Source organism: Apus apus, chromosome Z, assembly GCF_020740795.1.
Source record: "Apus apus isolate bApuApu2 chromosome Z, bApuApu2.pri.cur, whole genome shotgun sequence".
Classification (NCBI taxonomy): Eukaryota; Metazoa; Chordata; class Aves; order Apodiformes; family Apodidae; genus Apus; species Apus apus.
The window spans coordinates 10581056-10607199 of record NC_067312.1 but is presented as its reverse complement, the minus strand read 5'-3'; the positions used below and the strand labels follow the sequence as shown (position 1 = coordinate 10607199).

The following is a 26144-nucleotide window of genomic DNA, read 5'->3' as shown; positions in this document are numbered from 1 at the left end:
AAAAATGTCTACTATGGTGGTTTGTGAGATATTATAAAAGTCCAAGCAGATGCATGCTTTCATCTAGAAACAAGAGGTTAGCCTATTGCAATATTCCTCTCATAAACCCACACCACATTTTATAAGTGATGACCCTTCATGCCACTTCCATATATCAAGAAAGTTTTTATTATGCTCTCTTTAAAGTTTATTTTAAACCTTACTTATGACCACAGCCTTGCCTGCTTCTGAAGTCAAGACCCATGAATTACTTGCCCACATTTATCACTCATCTCCTTGTCTTCCTATCAACCCACAGAAACCACCTCTCTTCTTCTCCAGTTAGGTGATGCCACTGCTTGCTTACAGCAGTAGTTAATAGAGTACAGATTTTAGGTGTTGTAAGTTTCAGCACTCTGGGCTACAGATTACTAGACTCAAATTCAATGTGCTAAAAGTTCTGCTCCCACCGCATGTGTGTGTGTGTGTGTGTGTCATTTTCCAGGTCATTTTCATAAGAGAAAATTCCTAAAGTTCAGGGATCATACCCAGCTCATCTTTACACAACTCTCTGTATCTATGCACCACAGTTCAATTCCCTCCTTTGTGAGATTGGCTGTTCCTCCTTCTCATGTGACCAAAGCACCTTCTGTTATCTGTTCTAATACCCTTTGCAAGACGTCACCTTGCCTGCGGAGGTGGAAGCCCCTGCCTTAGCTCTTGGCTTTCTGATCCTGAAGATACACCTCCCTTTACAAACTGATTTTTTGCCCACACCTCTCAGAGGTTCTGTGTTTGCTCACCATATCCTGACGTAAGGATCAGGTGAATCACCAGCTCTGGGATCATTTCCTAGGTGGAGCCTTTTCTTGTTATTCGAGATGTTAATATTTACACCTGTAGCTTCACTGAATTTCATGCCCTTCTCTGTATCCCAGCCCCTCACTTCACCAAAAAGCTTCTTGAGGCTCAACAGTTGCTGGTCTACAGGTTTATCTGTTTAATTTAACCTAGATTAAGTTGCAGTCACTCAAACCAAGTTCACTTCTATGTCCAGCTTTCCTGAAGCACATTCTGTGTTTCTTAAAGCTCCATCTACAGTTAACTTTATCAATTTTACAGCTTCAGGCATTATCTGATGACAAAACTGCCAGATAACCCAGCTCTCGGTACCCAGCCATTACCAACATCATTCCTTCTCTGTTGTGGGGAATCAGTCTCTCACAGTGACAATACCCAAAAATACTTCTGTCTCACCATATTATGATATTTCTACCCACATTTAAATCCTGGACTACGTGCAGTAGATCTCTTGCACTACCACAACAAAATCTCTTATCAGCTCTTCCAAAGCAATTTCAGCTCAGCTGGTTTCTCTTTTATCCACACTAATGCTGCTTTAAAATGTTGCATTACCAACACACAGTGGAATTTTCCCAGTCACCTTTATTCCTCTCATTCCAAAGCAGGGCATCCCCTCCAACTTCCCTGTTCCCCTCCTAACCTCCACTCCCTGTGGCTCCTGCTAACCCTATGAGAGCTAGTTCTGAGTCCTACACCAACAGTACCCTTCCCACCACTGTCATCCCAAGCTCCTCACTTTGCTTTATAACACTAATGTGTTTGCACCTCTTACAGACAAATGCAAAATGACTAATTAAAATGCCTTTTGCCATGGAGAAGAGAAGACTGAGAGGGAATCTTATTAATGTAAATACATATCTGAAGGGTGGGTGTCAAGAAGGAGAGGCCAGTCTCTTTTCAGTCATACTCTGTGGTAGGACTAGGGGCAATGGACGCAAACTACAACACAGGAAGTTCTACCTCAACGTGAGGAAAAACTTCTTTAAGGGTTATGGAGCACTGGAACAGGCTGCAGGGAGGGGTTGTGGAGTCTCGTTCTCTGGAGAATTTCAAGACCTGTCTGGACACATTTCTGTGTGACCTGTCCTAGATTCTGTGGTGGTCCTGCTAGGCCACAGAGGTTGGACTCAATGATCTCCAGAGGTCCCTTCCAACCCCTACCATTCTGTGATTTACTTTATTTAACTGTATCACTTGTCATTTCAGGATCAGGTAATCCCTATTTCATCTTCAACACCAGCTCCTTCCAGATGCTCTCTGTGAAAAAACAATACTAAGTGGGCATAGAGTTTACTCCTACATATTCATACTTCTGTCATGTGCTGCTCTGCTCCAATAAAGCCCAAGAATATTTCTACACGTTTTACTGAAGTGTCAAATATATACAGAATGGAAACATCAACCTCAAGTTTACAATAGAACTGAAAGGTTTGTTGGTAGAGCTCTGCTAAACCACACTCTTCCCACTTGACCAAAGTGAAACAAAACACTGATTTAACACAGCAATCCAATAGATCATGGCATGACTCCCATTACTCTTTAAGCATAGAAAATTATGTAAACACTAATCATGGCAGTAAGATAAGTCATAATACAACAGCCAAGTACCTCTACTCAAGTAACAGACATCACCAAACTCCATTTTCCCCAATCCTTTATAACTGGAGGGGCAGGGAGCACAAAATTTTGTAATAGCTCCCTGCTTCCAGCTATGGAAACCCAAAACTTCTGGTGTTGTGATTCTTAAGCTAGAAAACCAGTTCAGTCTAAAAAGCCTAAGTTTCTCACATAGGCTGATAATGAACCTAAAACTGCTGAGAACTACAGAAGACCCCTTGTCATAGATAACTCTAGGTTGTTATACTAAAAAATACTATGTCCTACAGAGAGTCATATTAGATGATTACAACAATCCATTCTGGCCTTCTAAGTACAAAGTTTCAAATCAGTTAATCTCCTCAAAAAAAACCTCCTACTAAAACGGAGTATACACAGACTCCATCTACTTAAATTGATATGTCAAAATCTAATAAAATCTTGCACATACAAGTTAGACCAGGTAGGAAATGCTGAAATAAAACTACCATGTCACATCTATTTTTCCCTCCCCAACAATCCATATCCATGTTGTATGCCAAATTCAAGTCACATACTACAATTTTAGGATCAGATCAGTAGTTCAAGGCTGGGGAACATTTGAACGAGAAAATAACAATAATTTATTTTATTAAAAACCAAGACTTTATCTATGAAATGGCATTATGCTTTTGGTAGCATTACAAGTCCCAAATCCAAAAATAAAGGCAATCTCAAACTCTGAAGAACAACAAATGCTTTCCTTTAAAGATGCCTCATGATGAAGAATAACTTATAAAACTGGGAAGGTGAACAAAACAGGGCAAATAATTTTCTAAAATGTGTGTAGCAGTTTACTCAGCAGTCAAATTCTTTCCTCATCCAAAGCTGATAAACTACCTTGGCATCATCTCAACTAGCGTCCCGTACTCCTGGCCCTACAGGAAATAACAGTTACTAAAGACTTCTAGAATAACAGTTTGTACATCTCCAGCATATGACTGAAGCCATAATACTCCACAGGGACTTCACTTGCAAAGGATTGTGGTTGTTGCAACAGAAGACTGTGTGATGAGTATATGTGAATCACCACAGGTACTGAAAGTCTGGAAGTCCCTCGACATTTCCTGAAAACATGGTTTGAGGTTCCTGCAAGCCCTCAGGAAAGAAACATGTCTCTAAGGAGTTTCTCTCTAGAAATTAAAATATCTACATATTCATATGGAACAAATCCTCCTGGGGACAGTCACAAGTCAACTGAAGCACATGACTGGGAAAAGCCAACATGGATTTATCAGGGGCAAATCGTGCTTGACACGCCTTATCACCTTCTATAACAAAGTGATCTGCTCAGCTGATGCAGGGTGAGCGGTAGACATCATCTACCTGGACTTCTCCAAGACTTTTGATAAGATCCCCCACAGCTTCCTCCTAGAGAAACTGACTTGTTATGGCCTTGACAAGTGGTCTGTGTGGTGGGTGGGGTCTAGGCTGACAGACCATACCCAGGGGGCATAGCAAATAGTTCCTCCTCAAACTGGCTACCAAGTCACAAGTAAGTGGGGTCCCCCAGGGCCCAATGCTGTTTAACATCTTCATAAGAGACCTGGATGTTGGGATCAAGAGTACCCTGATGAAGTTTGCTGATGACACCAAGATGAGTGGAGAGTTCATCATCTCACTCTACTCAAAGCTTGTCAGACCACATCTGGAGTATTGCGTTCAGTTTTGGTCCCTGCTCTACAAAGCGGATGCGGACATTCTGGAGAGGGTCCAGAGGAGGGCCAAAAGCATGATCAGAGGACTGGAGAACATGCCATATGAGGAAAGGCTGAGAAAACTGGGTTTGTTCAGCCTGGAGAAAAGAAGGCTTCGGAGGGACCTTATTCCAATATTCCAGCACTTAAAGGGCGGTTACCAAGAACATGGTGACTCCCTATTTACAAGGAGTCACATGGAAAAGACAAGGGGTAATGGGCACAAGTTGCTCCTGGGGAGATTCCGATTGAACACAACAGCTAAATTTTTCACCATGAGGACAATCAAACATTGGACTACTCTCCCAAGGGAAGTGGTAGATTTCCCCCACATTGGAGAGTTTTAAGTCCCAGCCTGACAGGGTGCTGAGTCACCTCATATAAACTATAGCAGTACCCAGAAGGGTTGGACCCCCTGATCCTTGCGGTCCCTTCCAACCTGGCATTCTGTTATTCTACGATACATACATATATATTTCTTGGAAACTGCTGTGTTTGCTAAGCCAAAATTTTTAGTTTACAACATAAGGGAAATTTGATTCAGTTTCTTCTTGCCTAGCCTTTCTATCACCTCCTGACTATATGGAAGTGTTTTGAAATATCCTTAAAACATATTTTAGAGCAATTTTAAAAAAATCTCACTACACTCTGAGAGAACTCAGTTTGCACAGCAGTCTTTGAACAGTTTTGTCATTAATTTGCTGAAAAACTGCCTTATGGTAACCTTCTGTTGACACTCAGGGTACTGATACTCAGCAGAGTACACTAAAGCTCCCCATGCTTGAAGTTTACAAAGCTGTCTGGCCTTGATCATCTATCCAGTGACACAAGAAATAAGAACTCTAAGACAAGTCCAAAAATTATGGCAAGTCAAAACAGGTGGCCAGGAAAATGCATTGTGAAGGTTTAGAAGCACAGTGCACCTTCAGCAGCACATGAGGCCTCAAATCAGTCCCTGACTCTGGGGTTTGTTCCCTGTGCATGTCATCACTACCCACCATACTCCTCAGCTCAAGGCCTGCCCTGGTAGAGCTGAGGAGAATGTCTGGTAACACCAAGTCACAAAAAATGCCAGACAGCAGGACTACACAGGAGAGATTGGCTACAACATCACAGAAGTTCAAGCAACAACCCTTGTCTGTTCTCAAGCCAACCAACCATGACCCAGCCCAGGCCTTGGACAACAACCCTATATCATCCTCCAGAACAGGTTCCAGATGATGGAGTCCCTTCCTCAGTTCACTATGCCTTATTAAAGCACACCTGCATCCTTGCCATATGGCCTGCACCACTGTGCTGCCATAGAAGCTGACAAGAATTAAGGGTTTAATGGGCCACTGTACCTAACTCCAGACCCAGACTCCTTTCCTCAGGAGTGTCCAACCAAGATAACAGCAGGTTGGTTATAGGTTGCAGACTTCATCTGGACAGAGGGATGACCCAAGAAGTTCTTTAGCATGTAATTTTATTTTCATGATGTTTCATAAATGGAGTATTACTACACTGCCCTGAGCTGAGAAACAAAGCATTGAGTGTGCCAATATCCGATACAAGTATATCCAAGTATAATTCTGCAGTTATTTTATACCTAAAAATTAAGACTCCATGGTGGAAATGCTGGCGTCGGTTTAGCAGAGCATTTAGCTGTAAAGAATTAAGACAGTTAAGTCACAGGAGCTTTAGGTAATAAGGTTAAAACCAATATTCCTTAAAGGCACACAGTCAAGACTGGAAGCCAAACTTCTTCCAAGACTTGCCAACAATTTTAGGCTTGATATTATCTCAAACAAGACACTTCCTTGTCAGACATGTCATCCCAGTCCAATTCACTTTCCATTCACAAGAGATGCTCAGCTGTAGTAATGAGAGGATCAGAGGTCTGAGGTCAGCACAAGGTTGTTGAGATCACACCTTTATGTTTCTAAATATCCCAACTCCAGAAATACAGAGAAGCAAGAAGGGAACAAAAATCAGGATTTTTAATCTCTTCAACAGTTTCTAAGCCATGCAACACTGCTCAGCAACGTTAACACTTTTACAAGTTTAAGCCTGGCCAGCAGAAGTAAATCCTGCAAAGGGGCTGAGTGATACATATATATGCCTGGCACCACCTCCATTTAATTTTCTCTCAGTATAGGACTTCCATAAATTGAAGGCCTTCAAACAGACACTTCCATGTTGAATGCAGGCACCCAGCTCCCTTCCCGTTCTTTCCCAATCCCACCCCAACTCATCTGATAAAAGGATGAATACATGGACACTCGAGAGCTGTGATCTACAGGGAACATAAACTGAATCACAATCATTAGCTGGCAGTGTTTCATTTTTTAGATGCCCTCACCTAGCTGTCAGAGAGACAGCAAAACAGCAAGTACCATGCTACAATTTCTTTCCACAACAGCAGGGTACAAATCCATGCCATAACACAGTGTTCATGAAGTTCAACCAGCACCAGTCAAAATAATTCACCAGCTGAAAACTTTTCATCATCTAACTTGACGAACCCCATAGTCACAGCAGGTCTTGCACTCCACTCTGTACAAGAAGGAAAAGGTTGCTAACACCACATGTACCCCATGTGTTATTTGTTAGCTAGAAACGTAATTAATTCAACTGAAATTCAAAGTTAAAATAGGAAAAATAACTTAAAAGGACATTAAGGAATTTGTTTGAAAGCCTGGCGAAAGACATTGGCATCTCAGCTTTTTGTGATACACCAGGTAAACCTCACTTGCATTTTTTCATTAAACTATCAACTACAGGTAAAGAGCATAAAATTAAGAAACATGGGAGAGTTCATGTGCCTGCCAGTAATTCTTCAATTCTTTTACAACTTGTAAAGAGCATTCCAACTCAAAAAGTGTTAAATAGAAGAACTATTTTGGATCCCTACTATTATTTACTTTTACAAAAAAATAATTTTAAAGTTATCCGCAGTAGTTGCAATCAAATCAAATACAACACAGCTTTTCTGAAGACAATCCCTAGCAATACACAAGGGACACGTCAGAGGGGGCTAGTTTCATAAAGCTGAGGACAAATATTAGAAAATTAATCAAGAATGCATCCCGAGAGATTAGAAAACAGTATCCAAGGAAAGCAGAGTATGACACTTTGAGGTGTAAGGGTATGCTTGCAGGAGGACATGTACCTACAGATCATTGAGCTCCTCAGACACGTCTGAAAAAACTAATATTCAGCAATCAACATGTAAGTTAAACTTCTGAAAAACTGATGCTTACTATTCAACATGGGTTTGGAAAGACTTATCCAAACTACAAAGGCAGAACATGCAAAATTGAGACGTATGACTTGCCAGCATAGGATATTCTCATTAATGTGTAAAATGGCATAATATCCTGGAAAGCAAGTGAAAGAGAAATGGCTAGCCACTTGAGAAGCCAGTCATGGTATCCCAAATACCAGTATTAATGCCTGCCATGTTTCAATCTTTTCCCTCTCAGATTGGACATTTGCCATGTACAAAAAGCAGGACACAAAAGCCATTGAAGAGGCAAATAATAAAAAAGAAAATTTTACACATCAACCTAGGTAGGTGTAAGAAGGGCATAAGTGAAAAGAAAATACACCTGAAATCCTAGTCCATGCAGAGATCTGATCTGAACACCCAGGATATGCCTCTAGAACAGGAATCCATATCACAGAAAGCACCTGCCAAATTTTACAGGTCACAGTAGATAAGCAAAGTGTTATTTCAGCAAAGACTTTGGCAAAGATGACTAACTCAGGCACGGAAAAGCACGAGCTGGCAACAGGAATAAAGCAGCTTTAAGTTCTCCATTCAATGATTATGACATCAACACAAGAATATTAAATTCAAATTTAATTTCTGCAGAAACTTTAGAAGTATAGCAAGAAAAAAAAAAGACTGCAAAGAGGAGCAAAATCAAATGCTAAAAAGAAACCTTTCAGACTTTAGACAACAGAAGTCTTTCTATGTAACAAGAGACAAAAACAGCAAGTTGATTTCACGTATTTCCACACCAAGAAAATGCCAAGTACTAGTAGGCTTTCCTACCGAAGAGGCAGTATAAGGAAAGACCACACAAACCCTCACAGCAGCTCCCAATTTGTAAGACCACACAACAAATTATCTGAAGGAAAACGCCGGAGTCATTAGGCACGTAAGTCTGGTTTAAGATCTCTTGGAAAAGCCCTGAGAACATTTTTCACCGAGTGATGAAAGCATTATCAAATCATCAAGTAAAATTTGATCACAAGGCTTTAAAAAAAAAATAAATAAAAAATTTAAAAAAAAAATAGGAGGAAATTTGAAAAGAAATTTATAAGAGGATCATTTGCCATCAGACATATGCATTTTATATGCCTCCAAGTCAAATATTTGAAGTGAGGTCCTGGATTTTAAAAAGCAGTTTTGTTTGCTTGGACTGCATATGCCATTGTGTAAATTTCAACTAGCTCTTAAGACTGTTACAGTTCAAAATGAGAATATTTCAGTGTTTGGATTAAAACCAGCACTTCAATGAATACTAAAACAGTATGTTAATAACAACTTGAACAAGTTTGACCAGGCAGATCCCAGAATGAAAGAATCAACAGAGAGGACATCAAAGGTGAAGAGGTGAGGGCTTGAAAGAGGAAAATGTATGACTGACTGCCTGTGCTTCAAAAGCTACATCAGGTTTGTAGTTTTACACATTCCTATCATTTAACAAGAGAAGAAGCTTGAAAACTTTAATTTTCTCTCCAATTAAGCCAGCAATTACAGCTTTATGAAACCCAAACTTAAGACTCAGAGAAGCCTATTTAGTAGCAAAGACTCTTTTTGCTACTGCATTTTATTTTGTTCCGCACTACATATACATGTAGCTTCTTGACTACTTGCAACTAAAGAAAAGGAGTTAATAATACTTACTTAGCAAACTCTTTGTGAAGCATTACTTTTTTTTTTTCCTTACCCCACCTCTACATCTGCTACTGCTTTTTTATACCGCTCTTCATGTAGGTCAAAATGGAAAACAACAGAGATAGGCAGGGGTTTTTTTTCAATTTTGCAACCATTTCAGAATACTGTCACAACACAGAAATATAACTAACCTACTGGTAAGAGTACTATTTACAAGCGTCTAGCTCCAGCTAGAGACCTTCACCCTTGAGACAGAAAGAGCTGGAGGCACTGCATTCAGCCTTACAGAGAACACAGAAGTAAGTTGAGGCAATTGCATCAGGAGGAAAAAAAAAACCTTTGAATACGAAGAAAAAGCCCTGACATACAACTTTCAGGCTTCTAGTTATGGATATTTCTAAGTACTCCACAAGAAAAAAAAATGTTTTTGTTACAGTTAACATCAATTTTCCCTGTTTGCTTCTTTCACTTGGATTTCAAGAGTGTTTGATTTGGCAGACAAGTACCAGAACCCAAATTTTGCCAGCAATACAGGAATGCACAGTTAAGTTCATTGAGTAGCATTCCAACACTCCAGCTATTCTGACAAACCAGAAACATCACCAGGTATCTAACTCTTCAGAGCAGCAGCAAGATAAATTATAGGGAAAAATAAATAAATAAATAATGTCCCTAACCACCAGGCACCAGGTCACACAGCAATCAACAACTTAAAATTTTAGAGTTCATGACCAGCAGAGATCACCTAACTCAATCTCCTACATACCTCAAGCAGCCAAATCTCAGATACTGCAGATTTGACCCCAAAGCAGAAGTACTTCAGAAAGAAGCAGGGTGCCCTCGCCCCCACAGGACCAAGCCAGGTATCATGGACATGCAGGAGGCGAAAGCCCCACTGCCAGTATCCTTGCAACAGCAAAACATTTCAGGCATTGACAGGGAAGACTTGAGAAAGACACAATTTTAACTGTCAGATGGGTAAGTTATGTCAAGAAGCTAGGAAGACAAAGGCACTGAAGACACAGCAGAAGCTGTTATGAAGCAGAGAGAAAGGAAAACTAGAAGAGAACCATTACTATTCTGAGATAGCAAGAGTTGCAGACAAAGCAGAGTCCTCCTTTGGTAGATGAGCCGTGGTAGCTGGGCTGAGAGAGCAGTTATTTCTACCTGTAATTAGAAGGCATGATCAGAAGAATAAATAGATCAGAAGAAGAAATTTAATTAAGTTGAAGATCGGAGGTAAAATTTAGACTTCTGAGAGAAGGCCAAGAAAGTTTATGAGGCAAGACTGATGTGAAAACCTAGACTGCTTCACTGGGATTAGTTTTGTATGTGCTATTTCCACAAATACAACACTAAACGCAAAGTAATAAAGCAAACTATGCCAAGAGAAGATTATCAGACATAATCCACACACAGCTGCTCTAAAAAGGAGTACATGCAATCTCTTTTGCACTTGAGCAATAGAATCAAAATATGAAGAGGTTTCTTCTAAAAGCCTCGATCATGTAATATTCAGGGTGTGTTTTCTCCTTCACTTCACTTACACCTTCTGCATATCCTCTTTCTCCAAGAGAATCCCTTAAAATGCTTCTTACCACTGGCTCACTTCACACATCCCTCTAAATTCTGCCAAGTAAGCACAGATTCACAATTCCCCATACCTTAGATTTTCTCTGAGGTACATCTATGGCAGATACAGCTCAATGTTAAAAAAAAATTAAAAAAAAAAAATCCTGATTCATTATCTAAGAAGAAAATGTAAAAGAAATGTACCACTAACCATAAGATCAAGAAGCCACATATGTTAGCTAGTAGCTTTTTCAGGAACAAAGGCAGCATTCAAACGTTGTGTGCACTGTTTCAGATTAGCCATTCATTAAAATACTATTAATGTGTATAATTCAAGGGGAAAAAAAATAAATCAATGAATTACAGCACTATCTTTCTGGCTGCCAGGCTTCTTGTTACACTGCCACTTAGAGGTTTTTCCACATTTCCCTTTATCTGTTAAACTGCAATTCAGAGGCTGTTAACAGTGTCCCAATCGCCTACAATTCTTTCACGGTTTTTTTTTGTTGTTGTTGTTTTTCATTTTTAATCTCAGGTCCACAGCATCCAACCCCATGTTACTACGCAGTGTTACATGTACACCATTTTTAATGGGGGAGAAGAGCAGCTTTTCTAGCCTTCTTAGTAAGAGCTGCACTGTTTTCTCAGCAAGATAAATTCATTTCAGAGCTAAGGAAAAAGGTGACAGTTAATGGAGCTCTCTCCTTGCTGTGAAAATTATTGTTTTACCTCTGCTCTTGGTATATGTTTTGTTTTTCAGACTGCTTTACCTCAGCATACTTGCATTTTACATTTAACGGGTCATACTTGGGAGATCCCGTCAGTTCACTCTTTCATTCAGGACTATTCACAGAACATGTTACTTGAAGTTCAGTAAACCAACTGTATTCTGCATTCTTATAATAAAGTTGTTTAGTACCATCTACCTAAGTTACTGCTGTCATTTTCTATGTTAGCACAGCATATGGAAACAGAAGACATAATTTTCACAGTATCTCTCCACCACACACAGTCACCAGCCACTTTAAGTTTGTTCTTTAGCTCTTTACACATAAACAAGAAGGAAGCTAGACACCAGAGCACATCATTCCAGGCTGCTGAGACACTTTTCACAGGATCATAGAATGGTTTGGGTTAGAAGAGACCTTAAACATCATCTAGTTTCAGCCTCCCTGCATGGGCAGAGATACCTCCCACTAGACCAGGCTGCTCCAACCTGCCCTTGAACACTTCCAGGGATGGGGCATCCAAAACTTCCCTGGGCAACCTGTTCCAGTGTCTCACCACCCTTTTTTGTCCCAAAGAATTTACAGATGAAGAATTAAAACTCTGAAGAGGCAAGACATTTTCAGCAACTCAATCATCCAGTTCACATTCTTTCACAACCCTTAGCAGATGAGCCATAAACACATACAGTCCTTCAAAACAGACAAGCCGACCAGACACACGTGCTTCAGTTGGCACAGAACTGCACCAAAAACATTTTTATGACAATCTCTACCCTTGTACACCTCTCCTAACTCCTTAAACACCACAGATGCTTAGTACACTGAAACTCACGTTAAAAACACTCTCCTTCAAGAACAGCACTCTCCCTAGAATAACGCACTGAAGACAATCTCCTGGTATCTTTTTATTAACACCATCATCAACCGAAGAATTCTGATTCCAAAAGGTGACAAACAGCTGGACGAAGAGCTGTTATCGAATCAGCTGATGCGAGCTAAACTGTCAGCAGCACACCAGTGCTGCTTTTTTTTTTTTAATCACACCTGGCAAAGGACCTGAGAACATTAAAACTATACTTCTAAGCCTCAGGGCACAGCTGGCGTCCGGGGACACCCTGTGACCACAGCGTTCCGTGCAGAACACTGACAGCAGGCACGTCCCAGAAGCATGAGCCCTGGCAGACGGTTTTCTCCAGGGATTTTTTTTTTTTTTTTTTGGCACAAAGAGAGCAAGGAATTGAAAACGAGAGGCACAGAGCGAGCTGCCAGCACTATAATCCAGCCTGCGAGAGGAAGCACCGCCTTTCAGCAACCTGTTCAGCCAGGGCATGAGGCTTGGTAACGGGATGAGAAGGTAATTAGCGATGTATCTAAAATAATAAAGCATATTGTAATGAGCACACAGAAAGCGAGAACTGCCACACCGGAGCCGGTGACAGCCACCTGCTTCCTGCAAGCACGGCTTCACTCAGCAGCAGCAGCAGCGCTTCCACTCGTGTTCAAACCAGCTCCCGAAGTCAAACACGGCTCCTCCTCGCTCCCGGGGCTTTGGCAGCGGGCGGGATCGCCTCTCCTCAGCACCGCACCTGCTCACTCGCTCGTCTTTCCTCCTTCCCAGAGCCGCCCGGAGCGGGGCGCGGGCATCGCAGCCGGGGGGCACCAGGCACCGCAGCCGGGGGGGCACCAGGCACCGCAGCCGGGGGGGCACCAGGCACCGCAGCCGGGGGGGCACCAGGCACCGCAGCCGGGGGGCACCAGGCACCGCAGCCGGGGAGCACCAGGCACCGCAGCCGGGGGGCCGGTGGCCGCCGAGCCCGGCTGCGCTCCCTCCGGGGCTTCAGCGCCCCGGGTGGGCACACGGTCTGAGCCGGGAGGTCACCGCGACGCCTCGTCCCCTCTCTTCCGAGACACAGAAGTTGTTCCACACCGGACGCCCCAAGCCCCGCACACGCGGTCAGCCTGCAGCGGGTGCGGGGCCGGCAGCTCCCCGGGGAGCCAGGGGCGTGGGGCGGGCTCGCCTCTCCCCAGCGATGAACCAAGAGACCCCCGGCGGGGGACGGGGCAGCGCGGCGGCCCAGCCTGAGCCGCTCCCGGCCCCGGCCCCGCCGCACCCTCCCCACTCTCCTCCCGCTCGCTCGGGACCCGCGGCCACCCCCCTCCCCAGCTCACCTCGCACGCACAGCAGCGACATGGCGGCGGCAGCCGCGCTTCAGCTGCGGCCCCGCCAGCCGCCCCCGGCTCTCCTCATGCCGCCCCGCAGCCACAGGTCGGGCGGGAGCGGGGGCGGGGCGGCCGGGCCGGGCCGGGCGGGGCGGGGCGGGGCGGGAAGGGAGGGACGAGCCCCGCGTCCTCCCGCAGCGCCGCCGTCGCTGCCCGCACCGCCCGGCAGGGGGCGCCGCCGCCCCCCCACCCCCCCACGTCGCCATGGCAACCGGGCGGTCCCGGGGCTGCGCGGGGGAAGCGGCGGAGCGGGGCGGGTGGCCCGGGGCGGGTGCGGGGCAGGTGCGGGGCAGGGCGGCCAGCGGGAAGCGCGGCCGGCAGGTGGAGGGAGGGGGATTCTCCCCCTCTGCTCCGCTCCGCTCTGGTGGGACCCTTCCCCTTGCAGTGCTGAGGGCAGTTCTGGAGCCCCCGGCCGGGGCCGCTCTGCTCCTCCGCGCTCATGAGACCCCCCCCCTCTGGAATGGTGTGAAGCCCTCGACACGGGAAGGACGTGGAGCTCTTGGAGTGAGTCCAGAGGAGAGGGCCATGAAGGTGATGGGAGGGCTGGAGCAGCTCTGCTCTGGGGACAGGCGGAGAGAGTTGAGGCTGTTCAGCCTGGAGAAGAGAAGGCTCCGGGGAGACCTTAGAGCACCTTCCAGTGCCTGGAGGGGCTGCGGGAAAGCTGGGGAGGGGCTTTTGACAAGGGCAGGGAGTGATAGGGTGAGAGGTAATGGCTTTAAACTGGGAGAGATTTTGGCTAGACTTTAGGAAGAAATCCTTTAGTGTGAGGGTGGTGAGACACTGGCACAGGTGACCCAGGGAAGCTGTGGAAGTCCAGCCCCTGGAAGTGTTCACGAGGTGGCTGGATGGGCTTGGAGCAGCCTGGCCTGGCAGGAGGTGTCTCTGCCCATGCAGGGGGGTTGGAACTAGATGATCTTTAAGGTCCCTTCCAGCCCAAAACGTTCTGTGGTTTTAGGACTGTTCGGTGCAGCTGGCGGCCGGTCACCACTGGTGTTCCGCAGGGCTCAGCGCTGGGGCCAGTTCTGTCTAATGTCTGTACCAATGATCTGGACAAGGGGACTGAGTGCACCCTCAGTCAGCTTGTGGATGACACCAGGTTGGGCAGGAGTGTTGATGTGCCTGATGGTGGGAAGGCCCTGCAGAGGGACCCGGGCAGGCTGGATCGATAGTCCTCTCCTGCAGCCCAAGCCTGGCTTGGAGGTGTCTCAGCTTAGGAAAGAGAGAGCTGTACCTGGCTGGGGGCTTTTTTGTACTTTACCTCTATTTTTTTGGTCTACTTTTCTCCCTTTTGTTCTGCTCCTTCACAGTATGAGTACTTACTGGATGTGTAGCATCCTGCCTGTGTCTTTTGGGGAAGTCATTCCCATCATTTACACTCCACATGCCCCTGGTCAGGCTCTGGTTTGTCACCCTAGGCCAGACTGATGTGCAGCAGCAGCCCTCCATGTCCCCTTATATAGCAAAAGCCACAAGCAACCACTTCAGGAAGCTCAGGAGCAGAACAAGCAGGTGTTATATTGTGACTTACGTTCTCCCTCAGTACCCTTCCACTTCCAAGGTGCTGCCAGCTCTGAGGGTTTCCTGAACCTGACATGTTTGTGATGGCTAGTAATCCACAGTCCATCTCTCTGCTTGTCTGGTCTTTCTCAGCCCCCTGCTAAGTCCTTTCATGCTCATCATCTGACAGGGTGTTTCATAGCTTTTGCTGCCTGTTGCAGGGAGATCCACCCTTTAGTCTCCCTTGGGCCTGGTTCTAGTAATTTTCTCTGATGGCCTCTAATGCTTTTAGTGCTGCTTCATCCCAACCTATAAATAACCATAACACTGAAGAATGTATCTCTGGTTCCAAACAGAGGATCCAAGGAGAAACAAATAATTGCTGATATTGAAACTCAACAGCACAATATCATAAAATGCAATTGCTGCTGCGCTGTCATTTAGATTAACTCAAAAATCTGCACAAAGGGTAGAGAAAAACAGCCCTAGCTGGGTGTTTCAAAGATACTAACTTTCCCAAACTTCAGACCTAGACAGGATTTTTCTCCTCTGTTCAGCACAGTGTGTTTTGTTGCACTTATGTTTGCTGCACAGAAGTGTATCCAGGAAATGTGTCAAAAAATGTCTGTAAAGCTTCTCTGAAATACCAAGAGGGACCACTTGAAAGGACAAACCATGACGTTCTTGCAAAAAAAACAAGCAGACTGTGTGCTAAAGGTGTTAACCAAGGGCAGTCTCGAGGGACTGGGAGCTCTTCCACTTAGCAGTGTGAATGTGGACAATCAGCACAGGGACCTGCAAGTGCCAGAGCTCAGGCAGGCGGGGAAGGAATCTCCTTGACCCTAAACTGGTTTCAGAGCTGTTGAAATGCCACTAACCTCAAAACTGTGGTTTGCTTTTTCATGTGTTACTCAAGCATAGCAGTGTCAGACTGTAAGGGCTCCAGCACATCGACCTCTGCATTTTGGCTGTACCTCATCAAAGCCTGCCACCCCTGATGGGCTGGGCACAACACTGGCTTTTCAGTCAACTGCAGCAGACATTAGTATTTTGCCCTAAAAAAGTCTTTTATCTCCCAGGTGTCTTAGAGCAGGATGCAAAATCCCTAGCCGTTTCAGATCTCCGTTTCTCCTCTGCATTCATCAGAACCTCAGAGCTTTCCATCAGCATCCCCCTGTTCAGGGGTCCCTGAGTGGTTGTGATGCCTCTCCTTTCCCGCCTTCCTTTGCAGCCTCCTTGCAAATGCAAACTCCTAAAACTGTGCAGGAGGTAATTTCTGACAGAACCACACAATCCTGTCACAAACACTCCTTTCCCTCTGCCTTGTCCCATTGCTCTGCCTGTCCTCATTCAAAAATTAAAGCCTTCAAGGCCATGATCGTCACCTACTGTGTCACACAGCACCTGGTACAGCAAGCCCCTATCTTGCCCACAGCTGGTAAATGCTGCCATAACACAGAAATTGCCTCATGAAGGGCAGATAATGTCATACGCATGTTAACATCATAGTAAGGTGTTATTAGCAAGCATGGCAGTCAAGTAAGCATCTTGTAGCCAGAACGAGATCATCTGACTACCAGCAGTAACTGCAAAGGCTGGGATTTATCACAGATGTTGCGAATTCTCTGCAGTTCTGAGGTCTAATTAGATGCAAGTGTTTTACCAGTCTTTATCTAATCAAAAGAGATTATTTTTATAACTCTTAACTCCCAAATACAGTGGTTACTTCTCCATCTGTCCAGTCTTCTTCTCCTTTTCTACTTCAAATAGGCTGGAAGAAAAAACATGACGCTACTGGCAACACTTTTGCAAGGTAGAACTACCCTCTTCTAAATTGTGCCTACTCCTCAAAATCCAATTCCTTAGGTTTTCCCAGCTAAAGTGACACTCCCCAAATGCATCCTTCTCTGTTATTTTTTCTAGTTCTTCCTCTGGGTATTTTTGTCATAAATATAAAAATAGTTTAGTGATAAAAACCAGTACAATAGAAAAAGAAAAAAACCCATTACTTCCTGTGTTGTCCTCAGCCACTTGAACAGTTTTTCCAGGTCTTGTTTCTATAAATCCACAAAAGGGAGTTTCAGGTTCACAAATAGTTCCCTATAAGCAAAGCCCCAAATTCTTCTGTAGCAAACTGAATCTAAATTCTTCAGCAGGCAGCGTGCTCTGGTACTACAGACAGTACACTTCATCATCAGTGTTTTGTTTTGTTTGTTTTTTAACAGAGAATTTTACTGAATTAAAGGGGGAAAACATAGTGCAGCAAGTGCACTACAGTAATCTTCACACACAAACCAAAACTATGTGGCTTTCTGGACAAAGACTCGAGTTACTCTGCAAACACAGAATGGAGGCATCACTGCCACCTCTGAAATGACACCCAGTTTTCACTCCCTGCAGAGCAAGAGTTAATTTTCTCCGGTGGCTCAGTCCCCATCCGTTGGTCTCAGCTCACCTGCTGCTGGATAAGAAAGTAATAAATGGTTGATCCTCCGCTTGCCGCAGCTTGCCAGCTGTTTTATGCCTGCCTGTTTGCTATCGTTTCCCTGTTCAGACAGCTATACTGTAGCGATATGAACAGACTAAGTAAACGGCATTTTCTTCCTCTCTCTTTGTTTGTCTTCCCTTTTTGAGTTTTGTATTTCTGCTGCTGGAGAGTGGTTTGGGCTGAAACTTGGCATGTTGCAAACCCACATGGGCTTTCTTTTAAATCAAAGGGTTTAGGTCTGTTAAACCATTTTTCTGTTACGCAACTGACAAAAAGAAAAAAAAAAATCATCTCAGACCTGGTTTTTGGGGTTAAGCTCTAAAGATAAGGAAAAAGCTTTTAATTTACCCTGTGACATTTGGCAGGAATTAGGTGCTGAGTATAGATTAAGCAGTTCATTGATGTCCTAGTGTTGGGGAGCAACCCTCAAGTTTGACTGTAAAGATAACAGGCTTCTGAAATGTCTTTCACTGGTATTCTTGCTCTATTTGCTTACTAATGAAATGTAACTTTTGCAGAACAGTTAGGGGATCACAGGATCTTTTTCATAATGTGGCATGGTGTTTTACCTGTGTGTGGGAGCCATTTCAATAGCATGTTGAAATGCAGCTTTCTCTGGAGTGGATCACAGCTGGTAATCAGTGCAGTAGCTGAAGAACACCATATACATGCACTGAAACTTGCAGGCAAGCAGCCTACAATTCTCTCAGTTATATGTAAAACAAAACGCTCATTTTAACAGTCTAAAAATTATCAAACAGGAGGATACCTGTAAAATTTTAGAGATCTAGGAATAGATAGGATTTCTGCACCAGCAGGGCAGTAGGATAGGGGGAGAGTATCAGCCCCTACCAAACAATCAGCCAAACTTCAGGCTGCAACTTGGGGCAGACATCTTTTTTCCAGTGTGCCAGTGTTGACTTTTCCTAAAGACTGGTGATGTCTGGAAGTGACAGTGGTCTGGCAATTTAAGGCATTAACTGGTGGCTTCCTTTTAATTTCCACTTGAATCAGACACTCTCCAACTGTTCTGTTCAACCTGCCACTGACGTCCCTGTACTGAGTCTTTCCTTTCATTGTACTCAGGAACTCTCTGCAGCCATTTAGCTTTCCTCCTTGCATAGCGTGGGCACCTTGGGTAGGGTTTAGTGTTTGTGCCTTAATTCTCCATCCACAAAATGGAGTTTGTGATCGTTCTTTAAGGAAGGACGTATTAAAGATAAGGGGTATCTTGGTTATAAATACATTAGCAACGATGAGATGCTTGGATGCCGTCACCACATAACCATTTAAAACAGATAGCACAAAGAGATCTGCCAGCTTTTCGATTATAAATCCATGTTCAGAAGGCCAGAGAGGGGAGAAACATCCTTTCATCTCAGGATAAAAACCCCTCTGATTAGAGAACAGCTTCCATGGGAACTGACAGAAGGTCTTTCAGTCACTCATGCTGGAGTTGATAGAATTGAACCCATTTCTCATGCAATTATCCCAAGCATCCCAAACACATAATTTCTTGTTCATACTGAGTGCTTTGTCCTTAAGCAGCACAGTGGGATTGTACTGCATGCTACACCCAGGTGCACACACATGCAGTGTGGGGTCTCTGCCTGTCCAAGCAGTGAGCAGCAAAGCCAGCAACACTGGGCCTAGGTGAAGTGTAGACCTCAACAGGGGATATTTCCTTGGGATCTGATCATTAATGCTAAGACGGGTGCTGTCTGCTAGTGATCTCTCACTTGGCCAGTATAGACACTGCCACTATTGTTGCTCCCCCAGGTGCTCTGAAAGCCTCTGCCTTAGACTGAAGTGGTCTCTCTGATCAGCAGAAATCCTGTCCTTTAAGTGGTAGTTATTCTTGGCTATGTTTTATCCTTTACTGTTTCTCTCTTGACACATGGTTCCTGGCAGTCAGGAGCTAGAGTGATGGGGACACAAGACTGAAGAAAAAGCTGGGATCAGAAGCCCTGTCCCTACAGTCCCACTGCCCCTTTTCCCCAGCCCTGTCTCTTTCACAAATAGCTTGGGAGTTTGCTCATGTACTTTACAGGAACCCTCTTGCAGCCAGTTTCCAACATATTCATGTCCTTCATCCTCCTACCAAATTCACCTTTCACCTAAAATAGTGTTTTACCTCCTCCTAACATTTAGTCATGAGACAGCAACCCTCTCTGATTTTCCTTTGCCAGACTTAAAAAAAGCATTTTTCTCTAAGTAGTCCGGAGATCACTGGCAGTATGATTTCTGTTTTGTAGCTCTTTCTGTTTGAGTTAGCACTTCTCAACTATGGGTGGCATGTATTGTGCACAGCAGACCACAACAGCATAAGGCCAGTGTTTCCCGATGTCGATGCCTGAAATTAACTACCCAGATCTATGTGGTCCTGTGAGATGGTCACCCTCTGATTTAATAATCACACATCCATTCTGCTATTCCATATTCCACTCTGGTCAGATTCATATTTAAATTCAGCCATGGCTTCCCTATTGCAAAGGGAATAATAAGCATTTCATTTTAGAGAAATCAGATATTTTGCCATTCCAAGAGGAGTCACTTTTAACTTGACAAAGTGCAAAACCCCTCACCCCAGCCAGGGTAGTTTCCTGCCTTACAGCTGTGTCTTCAATTTTCATTCTGTTCACATTAACAGACATTTGAGGAGTGAAGAAGGTTATTCTTCAATGGAGAAGCCTAGGGGGATACTTTTCCCTTGCTTTTGTAGTTTATATTCATTGAAGAAGAACATTTGTCAGAGATAAAAGAGGAGCTATTTGTCGAAGTTTAAGTTGTTGGCAAATAGAGGCAAGGCTATGGGCTCAGAGGAAAGAGCATCCTGGAACTGCAAAGGACTCTTCTGTCTGCTTGACCTGCTTCATCACCCAAGAGCACAGTGAAAAGCCACAGAGGCAGTCACAGTTATGAAGGAAATCGTGTTACCCCTTGGGGACACTGGATCCCTCTCACTTTGATGAGGAGCAGCCGGCCAGAGTTTCTCCCCTCTGGTGTGATTTTGTGTCATAGTGTATCTGTTATTTGAGAGCGGCAGGGAGAGAAGGAAGAACTTCTGCATGGAAACAAAAAATGCCTTGGTAAGTCCCATGAAGAGTATGGGAGGGCATTTAACTGTATTTATAAGCAGTATGGGTTTTGTCAGAAAATTTTTATAGTGCTCTTGTAAAATGACTTTCTAGAGCAATAAAATACATTGCAGGGAAAGGCAAAACTCCCAGGCTATGAGAGCCACCAGCCCTCTGGAAGTGGCCAAGTGACTGACGTTTCCTATGCAAGCAGGCTGTTTAACCTTCCAGCTAAGTTGTTCCGTAGGTGCCGGAGTCCAAATGGTGTGCGTGTGTGCCGTGCCTTCCTGCTATGTGAGGAGCAGGAGGAAAGCAGGCAGGCAGGCTTGCCCTCCCTCTGGCACACACATCAAGCTTTCAGAGCTGTGATAGCAGAATAAAAGCCCCCTTGTGAAAACTTTCTTCACCAGCCTCCTCAGAGGGGTGTGCAGAAAGCATGCATTTCACAACTCTCTCCTCCCTGCCTCAACAAGGAGTCTCTCTTGTTCACATTTTGGCTCTCATTTTTGTTGCATTTTCCAAAGGATTTAGAAAAATCCTTTTACAAATAATTTTAAATACGAAGATAACAGAAGTTTATCCATTTCATTAAATGCCCATACAATGTCTAGCACCCTGCTGCTGATTGTTGCAATTTAACACAAGCAATAACTAATAATTAGGAAGTATCTCACATTCCAGATTGTAGTTTTTCCCAGTCCTCCCTCACATCTCCTTTGTTTTTAAAACAACAAATAGAAAATTAAGGACTCTCCAGATTTTACTTACTTGTGTTCACAATGCAGCCTGCCTGGCAGCTGCTGGGCAGTTTTCTTAATAACAGAGCAAGCTGGAGGTGAAGGTAAGTCACAGAGGATGCAGCATCACAACCTTAAAGCTGCTGTTTTCATGGACCTTACATCTTTATTACCAATACATGTATGTTGCTGAACTTCCCCCTGTATCCCTGATGGTAGGCCTGAGAGGACAGTTTTGAAAGAATAACAAAAATGGGGGACCCCCTTGAGATCTTCCACAGAAACACCTTGAGTAACATCTGTTTCAACAGGATTAGTATAATTTAGGGAATATTTCTTTACACTGTTTTCTGCATCTTTGAATTAAATGAACATTTAAAAAGCAAATACAAAAGCAAAATTCAAAACTGTAGCTAACAATCCCACATGTCTTCTTTTTCTTGGGCTGGGTATTATGGTGTCTGTTGCAGCAGGACAGAAACTATTCACAAGCTCTTTGAGCCTCTCCTAAGACTTGAGGATAAAAATAAATAAAATTTAAAGGAATAAAAAGAAAGAAAATACTGCTTTTATAACTTCCTTTTCTATCTTAAAGCAAGAAAAAAAGGGCAATAAACCTTTGCTCTATGCTAATGGCAATCCAGCCCAGCTGGTTACATAAAATTGCTTAGGAAAATCCACAAAGGTTGGAGGGAAATAGCCTGGCACAGATATGATTGTTTAAACACTGGGGCTGTGATAAGGGGTCTGCAAGAATCCTGCCTGGGTTGAGGTTTGCCTTGGCAGCAAGCTGCAAAAGCTGAGGAGTGAGAAGTCCCTGGTTACTAGATTACAACTGTGGGGCAGCGGGGCAGGCAGCCCTGAGCCTTGCCCTGTCACCTGGTACCCTTGGCAACATACCACGATAAAACACCCATCCCTCACCTCACCTGGCTGACTTGTCCAAACCCACCCAAAGGGAAGGAGCAGGGACCACCAACACCTCCAGTCCCCATCTGCATCCTGAACAGTGCCAGCCATTCCCCAAGGCAGTCATTTCCCTCCTGCTTCTCTTCTTTCTCATCTCTTCCCATCTACCTGAGAAGGGTTCAGCTGAAATACCTCTTAGAGCCTAGAGCCAGAGCATGGCTGCAGGCAATGCCATTAGCAGCCTGATGCTGGCAGCAGTTTGCCAGGTCTTGTCTTCAGCAAGTAGCTGGTGATTCTCGTTGAGGAAAGGGACACAAGAACAAAACAATCCTAGAGAAAAAGGCAGTGACAGAGTAATGCCACTAAGATCAGGCCAGGAGGAGCAGCAGAAACAGGGGTGCAGGAGGGTGATGTAGGAGGGGTGGAATGCAACTTTGGTCTAGTTTCCCATCACCTACAGAGAAATTAACTTTCCTGGTCTGCTGAGATGCCATTCCCTGTCCCCATTTGTGCAGTTTCTCACATCTGAGCACCCAAACCACACAGCTTATAGTGGCATCCATCAATATATGCTGATAAGGTCATAACAGAGGTGCCCAGCAGAAGGTTAAGTCCACCTCTCTGGACCAAAACTTGCCCCTGCTGATTCACAGGGATGGAGGGGAGACTCAAGACCTACCAGGAGGCAGGAGTGAGTCTCCAGTTTCTAGAAATAAGAGGCCAGGAAAAGCAACCTACCTGAAATTACGTTTGCTTAACCCAGAGTGGTTTGGGTCAGTACCAGGCATGCTTTCTGACCCTTCACACTTTCCTCTAAGTGTATAAAGCCAAGATCCCAAGTGAATGCTCTTATCAGAGACCCTACAGCCCTTTCCTTAGGGTACTGCTCTTAGTCCCAGCACCTGGGCCAAATTCTAGCAATTAGACCGTGACTAGCAAACTGTTTGTATATGCCATTCCTCTTCCCTCAGGAGCCTGGCTTGAAATTATTTGATGCTTTCAGGATTTCTAGTAATTAGCAAGGCTGTTTCCCTGGTCGGTGGCAGACTAAACACTGGCAGAGCTTGGGGAATGGCTCCACTATACACAGCCTGCCTGTAGGATGGGTGATAGGTCCTCCTGCCACTTCCGGAGATGCTGATGTGAGCCTCCCCCCAAGTGGGAAAATGAACCCATTGTCATTGTTATGCTTAGTGGGTAGGAAAGAAACAGATTGGCAGAGTCATTTACATGTACTAGGGATAATTTTGTGGTTTGCAGATTGAAATTCCTAATGGCGCTCGTTACAAGTTGTTTGCTTCCAGATGCTGTTTGCTTTCATGTTCAGCGCTACACACATTGACACAGAAAATTCTGCTTGGAAAAGTGTTGGCTACTGGCAACCACACAAATCTAGAAGAAGACAGCATCCAAATGCAAGTAATGTTAGGTGGATACCGTAATTTTGCCCTGTCTTTTGATCCTTAATTGCTAGCCATTTATCTCCCATGGGATATTTGCATATACATATGGAACTGCTGAAGGCTCATGAAGATACTGGGTAAAGACATTTTTGCTTCTATCACAGCATCTGTTACCCATCATCTGCCTCTTCCCCTACCCAGCAATTCCTCTCTAGTCTGCAGCTCTCATCCAGCCACCTATTATCTCCTATTCCCATCTGGTGACACCGGTGCCGTCTTGTGCATTCAGGAGCTTCTTAAAGCCAAGCTTTGGCTGACACATCCACAGGGAAAAGCCCAGTTCCTCAGCTGATTATAGCCTGCAGCATTCACGCCAAGCTTGACTGCAAAAAGCCAGATATTCTGACACCAGAACCCCTTACAGAGACAACACAGATGTCAAAGAAAAGCATCCCTGAACCCACCTTCTCATAAGGCAGCCAAGTTTCTCTAGAGGTCTCCTATGAAATTACCATACAGCCCAATTCCTGCTTTTACATGGAAAGATCTGCTAAAACAGCACCCAGCAGTGATAAAGTGCATGTTTCCCTGCAGGATCTGGAGGTTTCGGGGCAGAATCAGGAAGTACCAAGGAGCCTTGTAGGTCAAACCTAATGTCTTTGTTCAAGGTTGCTTGTAACATGAGGATTTGGCAGAAAACTGCCCAGTTCTGGAGTTAATTAGGGAGTTTCTTTCTGTGGCTTCACCAATTTAGTGCTGACAGAATGAGTTTCTAGAGACCAAACTCTCTAACTGCAGGATACTGTGAAGGCAACATGAATGCCCCTTAGGCACTAAGTTTTAATACTAATTGTGTCTGCATGTGAGGATGGAGGAGCTGGCATCTGTACCTGTCTTGGCTTTCTGGAAGAAATAAATAAACTGTCCCTTTGGACATAGGGGTTTTTCAAAACTCATCCTCAGACTTTCATTCAAGGCCATCAATGCTGAATGCTCTCTCTCAGCCTCATAATTTCTATATTTCTCTCTGTTCATACAGCCACACAGGCAGCTTGAGTTGTTAAGTGAAGGTGGGATGTGCCCACTTGGCCATGAAGCAAAAGCAGGAAGGATTGCACTGCTTTGACAGTGAGATTGTGCAAGCCTGTACAACTGCTCTGCTCCCCTGCAAAGGTCCTAAGGACATTTTCTAGCCCCTTCTTTGTCCTGCTGATGCAGTGTTAGAAGGTGTGATGATGCTTTTTCCTCCCTGATTTTTCACCCCTGGGTCATTGGTCACATTTTTCTCCTTAAGAGTCCATTCTCCTCTGCCTTCTGTGTCCGGTGTCCTCACTGGTCATTCCCTCAGTGTTCTTTCTGGCAGGCATTCCCCTGGCCTTTCTGTGAGATTCCCTCTGGGTCAGGACTTAGCTGAGCAAATGCAGGTGTTCACATTGTGATTGTCTGTCTCTGAGCTGTTCCCACTGTTCCTCTTTACAATCCATTAAAACACTTTTATCAGTTGCCTTCACCCTCAAATACATATTCAAACTAGGTTAGATACCCCAAAAGTACCTGTTTTCTCTACTGACATTACAGGGATCATGAGGACCTGAGCTAAGGGAAATGGGAAGTGTCAGATGAGATTAATCTAATGCTCTGTCTTCAGATAAGTGCACCAGCTCATACAGCTCCATGTGGATTTGCAGATCTGCCTCTCTGTCCCAGACCCAGCTTTCTTTGTCCAAAATTAATCTCAACCTGCCATGATTTTCTCCTCACAGATGCATCCCATGGCTTCAAGTTCAAATTGTCTAGAAAAAACCTCTTCACATTCACAAAGTTTTTCCATCGTGGTATACAAAATCATTATCCTGCCAGTTGTATAGTCTTCAAACCAAGTCTTCTCTCTCTCCACACCAAGGTCTTGCAGAGCCTTTTGGCAGAACAGCTCTGGTCTTTCCCCACTCCCTTGCCATTGGGAATATCATCAAAGCTATTCTGAACTGTGCTGCAAAGGCCCTTTCCCAGCCAAATATTGGACCCATCTGGCAGACACAGTCCTGAGGAGATACCACATGGACATCCTGCATTTGTCACCCAGCTCTCCCAGATCTTCGCTGATCGTTTGGCTTCATCTCTGAGGTTTTCAGCATCCCTCCACACTCATCTTGCAATGCTCCCAAGATGTGAGCCAACTGCTTGGCCCAGCTGGCCTGCTCCCATCTATGCTGCACTGGCTGACTTTGCTTCCCCCCCGGGTGCCCCTTGGTGGTGCCTCTATGTGCTGCTGCGTTTCACGTTGCAACCTGTGAGAGACAGGTTTGTCTTTTTGTTGTGAGCTTGCACAACAGCCACTGAAGTACAGCCTCTCTGGGATGGATTGCTGCTGCAGTAATTCAGAACTCTTTGCCTGATTAAATCTGAATGGGGATTAGTAATGGAGGAGGAAAGGGCTGAAACTTTAATTC

General features: G+C 44.5%; 1 protein-coding gene across 1 annotated transcript in view; it reads right to left on the bottom strand.

Moving 5' to 3' along the window:
* UNC13B (unc-13 homolog B) overlaps positions 1-13610 on the bottom strand; it is a 219650-nt gene extending 206040 nt beyond the window's left edge. The window contains exon 1 of the mRNA XM_051642006.1: positions 13533-13610. Coding sequence (XP_051497966.1) covers positions 13533-13554 — 22 coding nt within the window. The 5' untranslated portion in view covers positions 13555-13610. The remainder of the gene's footprint in view (positions 1-13532) is intronic.
* Positions 13611-26144: the final 12534 nt, after the last annotated feature.